The sequence below is a fragment of the Pollicipes pollicipes genome, unplaced genomic scaffold (genome assembly GCF_011947565.3).
Source record: "Pollicipes pollicipes isolate AB1234 unplaced genomic scaffold, Ppol_2.1 Scaffold_6138;HRSCAF=7277_pilon_pilon_pilon, whole genome shotgun sequence".
NCBI lineage: Eukaryota > Metazoa > Arthropoda > Thecostraca > Pollicipedomorpha > Pollicipedidae > Pollicipes > Pollicipes pollicipes.
The window spans coordinates 6,548,358-6,552,135 of NW_023596818.1; the positions used below are offsets into that span (position 1 = coordinate 6,548,358).

At 52.4% G+C, this 3,778-nt stretch overlaps 1 protein-coding gene across 1 annotated transcript; it reads right to left on the reverse strand.

Annotated features, from left to right (window-relative positions):
* Positions 1-428: 428 nt before the first annotated feature.
* On the reverse strand, positions 429-3,236 carry LOC119106125 (sperm-associated antigen 7 homolog). The gene is made up of 4 exons (XM_037229723.1): positions 3,211-3,236; positions 2,427-2,535; positions 1,227-1,294; positions 429-573 (listed from the first exon to the last, which is right to left on the reverse strand). Exons 1-4 carry the CDS (start codon positions 3,234-3,236, stop codon positions 429-431), a joined length of 348 nt encoding a protein of 115 aa, XP_037085618.1.
* Positions 3,237-3,778: the final 542 nt, after the last annotated feature.

Sequence of the window (3,778 nt, forward strand, 5' to 3'; positions counted from 1 at the left end):
ATGGTGAAGATCGACAACAAAGGCCCGGCCGACCGGCTTGAGAAACGAGGGCGGATTATCGGCACCGACGCGACAGCACTCGGCACCGGCGAACAGCACAACTAACAGAGGATATGGGGTCGAAAACGACAGCAATCAGTGCCCGCCCTGAGGCATTGTACAAATACGCACTCGCCTACAGCCGCCGGCGCCTGCGGACTACGGACGGCGAGGCGGAGAGGCCGCTCAGACAGCGTGCCAAGCCCGCGGCAGCCACACGGCCGGCGCGGCGCGTTCGGTGGGGCGGCGCCGCGCGCCCGCCGCGACTCCACGCCCTGCGGGACCGGCGGAGCACTGCAAACACGCGACGGCGGCGGCGACGGCGCGCGTTACGGACCCCGAGCGCGTAGCTCGCGCCCGACAGTGTTCCTGGGGTCGAGCGCGCTCCACTATCTGGCGCCGCGGTGTCCGGCTCGGGCTCGCCGTCGGCGGCCTCCTGCTCCGACTCGTCCCTCTGCCGCCGCCTTCTTGGCGCGTATGTCGGCTAGGGTCTCCTCGATGGACCGCTTGTCGGTCTTCAGCGAGAGCTCGACACTGGCGGCGAGCACGGACACAACGCCGGTTAAAGGACGGTGCACTTCATCACGGAAAGGGACTGCACTATACGTGAATTGCATATTTAATATGGGGACATATTTCCCATCTCCATGTTGTCCAATCTGATGCAACGGCTTTGTGGTGATCGTCAGACCGACACAACACAACAAAAAGGGTCCGGTATTTGAGCGGCACACCCCCTGTGCCATACCACTGTACACACCCCTGAATGGCAAAACCTTTGTGCCATACATCTGAATGTCACACCTCTGAATGTAATATCTCTGAATGACAGATATCCGTACCATACCTCTGAAAGGCATGCATCTGTGCCATATCCATGAATGTCATTAGTGGGATGGCATATCTCTGAATGTCATACCTTTGAAACCAATGCCTCTGTGTCTTACTATGTGTCCTAACCTCTGTGTTTATACCTCTGTGGCATACCTCTGTATCATACCTCTCATCGCTGAGACGCAAGACAAAAATCGCTCAGGCCCGCAAGTCCACGTGGTATCTTCTCCACCAGCTCAGCACATGATAAAAGCACGGGATGCCTGGTCCCCTTGCCTTAATTTTTTACACCGCATTCGGTCAAAACGTCTGCAGTTGGCAGCGCTCGGCGTGGCCGGCGCGGTCGTACTCACCAACACCAAACGACGAGTTTGACGGCGGCGCGCTGCGCAGAGTCGTCGGCGAACAGGTGCTGTCGCTTCTGCAGGAAGGCGGCGGGCGGCGGCGGTGGCGCCTTCTTGCCGCGTCGCTGCCGCTGCTCCTGCTCCGCCAGCTGCTCGGCCAGGTCACGCTGTGGGCACATGGGGTCACGGGGGTCACGCGTCTGGTCCCAGGTCGCGTGGACCCCGGCGAGAAGCGGACGCATTCGCCCTGAGCGTGGTCTCTAGCGACAGCTGTCTGGTGATCCGCACGCAGTTGGGTTTGATTCTTTACCTGTTTATCTTACTGGCCTTACTTGTGGCATTGTTGTAAGAAATCGCCCGAATCTGACTTAGCCTGTTAGCAGCCGCAAACGTCGACTAACGCTGTCACGATATTAAAATCCGCACTAGCAAAATAGCTGTTGGTATCGTGTAGTCTCACACGGCAAATGGGATCACAATACATTCCATCATCTGCTCAGACAACTTCTAATGAATTTCCGTGCCCCTGGCTTCAATAAAAACAAATTTTGCACCCCAGATTGTGATCTTCAGGAATTGGGCGTACCGCAAGGCTAAAAATACTCAACCAGGTTACTGCGAATGATGTTGATTCACAAAACATTCTTATCGCCGGTCCATCGATAACTACGCTGCAATACTTAGGCAACTTTTGTTTCGAAGTTTTTGACAAGGCGACAAAGCACAAACTTGGTATGTTTAAGGGTGTAGGAAACGTGCACATCAGTGACTGCGTGTAACGAAAGCTGATGGCAGGGTCCAGATCAGTCAAACCTTGCCAGTTCCAATCTGAACCGAGCGCATCTGAACTGGCACCATCACTGTGCCGGTCCCAGAATTTGGGCAAATCTACAACTCTAAGTCAAAACACCACACAGAGGTTCGGTGAGTCGAACCCTACATTACTTGCCAAGTACCAATTTCAATTCACCGTTGTTCTGCACCGGTCACCAAGCAGAAGAACAAAAAAAAACTGGTCACAAATTACAAGGATTGTGGTTTACTATACTTCAAAAAACACACACACTTGCACAGCTGGCTGGGCGGGCCCGTTTCTCGTCCGACATCGGCTCACCCCCTCCCGCCGCCTGGGCGACGCCACACACCTGGAACGCCCTCCTCCTTGGCCCGGGCCGGGTCGTACTCCTCGCCGCGCCGCAGGGCGGCCACCTCCTCGGCCGCCAGCTCGTACTCCTTCTTGAACAGCATGATGTGCCGGTCGACGCCCTCCTCGCCGAACGCGTGACACACGAGGCCCGCCACCTCGGCCACATCGTGGCTGCCGGTCAGCAAAGCACAGGTCATCGGGCCGTGGTCATCCAGCCTGCGATCCCACAAGAGAACGAGAACGCTGTGTGGGCTAAAGGGATGAATCCCACTACGAGAACGAGACCACTGTGTGGGCTTAAGGAGATGCCACCGCCCGCGATTAATCTCTCTGTTCAGCCACGTACAGAAAAAAGGAAGAGCATCCCTGCCAGACCATATCGGAACTTCTTTTCGCCGCTCCACCGCTGGAGTATTTATGTAGCGGTGTCATATGGCAGCGCTTCCAGGGCCACAATTGTGCAGAACGGCGAGCAGAAGCAAGGAACAGCGGAGTAGCAGTATCTTCGTTGTGCTACCCTGCTCACGCGGAAAAGTCGGTTGATCAAGCTATCCGTGTTCCCCTCAACTTAGAAATACTAAAGCTGTAAATCATGCTTTTTATTGCTCAATCCTTTTGCACTAGTAGCAGCTACTTAGTGATGTGAGTGGAGACACCCAGCTACAAGACCTTGCAAAATATCACATGACAAACCATAAATATGGCAAGGTCATACAGAGATGAACATGGTACTGTTTGAAAAGTGCCAGAAGCCTAATAACTTACTTATAAGCCCATTAACTGCATATATGGGTTATTTGTACCATCTACCAATGGAATGAAAAAAAACATATGTTGCATGCTCACAGTATGCTCCTTTGGACTTCATTCATTGGCGGAAACTGCTTCTTCAGTAACACATCATCTTTCATGAACTTCTGTACTTCATGTTTCAGCCTGCAACAAATGAAGTTCCATCAATTTTAGTAGAAACTACAGCAAGTTGTTACATGCACTTGTGAGGAACGTTATGCACATAGATGAGGCAGTAGTAATGGCCTTCTTCCCTCGGCGAAAAAAACAGGAGATATGAGATATAGAATGGCCTTCTGTTATTCACTTCTATAGGCATGTTGCCAAAATATCACCACATCTATATCTCTATTCTCCTGTTTTTTTTCTGAGGAATAAGGACATCCCTACTACCTTATCTATCACGAGTAAAGCAGATGATGTGCTCAAAGCCAGCTAAGCAGTCAACTAGTACTTGAACTCACAGTACTGGAGGCTTCTTGCTAACCCTCCAGATCAGGTTTGACCATGTCAATCTCAAGCATGAAGTAAAAAATGCATCCAATTACTCATGCAAATGCATTCTGAATCAAACTGGGTGCCCAATGGCCTGGGGATGATAAAAGGACAAATAGCTTATGTT

Coding starts and splice junctions, on each gene's coding strand:
- LOC119106125 (XM_037229723.1), bottom strand. CDS start 3,236: ATGAATGAAGTCCAAAGGAGCATACT. Junction 2,536..3,210: donor GAAGTCCAAAGGAGCATACT/GTGAGCATGCAA, acceptor GCTGACCGGCAG/CCACGATGTGGCCGAGGTGG. Junction 574..1,226: donor AAACTCGTCGTTTGGTGTTG/GTGAGTACGACC, acceptor GCTCGCCGCCAG/TGTCGAGCTCTCGCTGAAGA.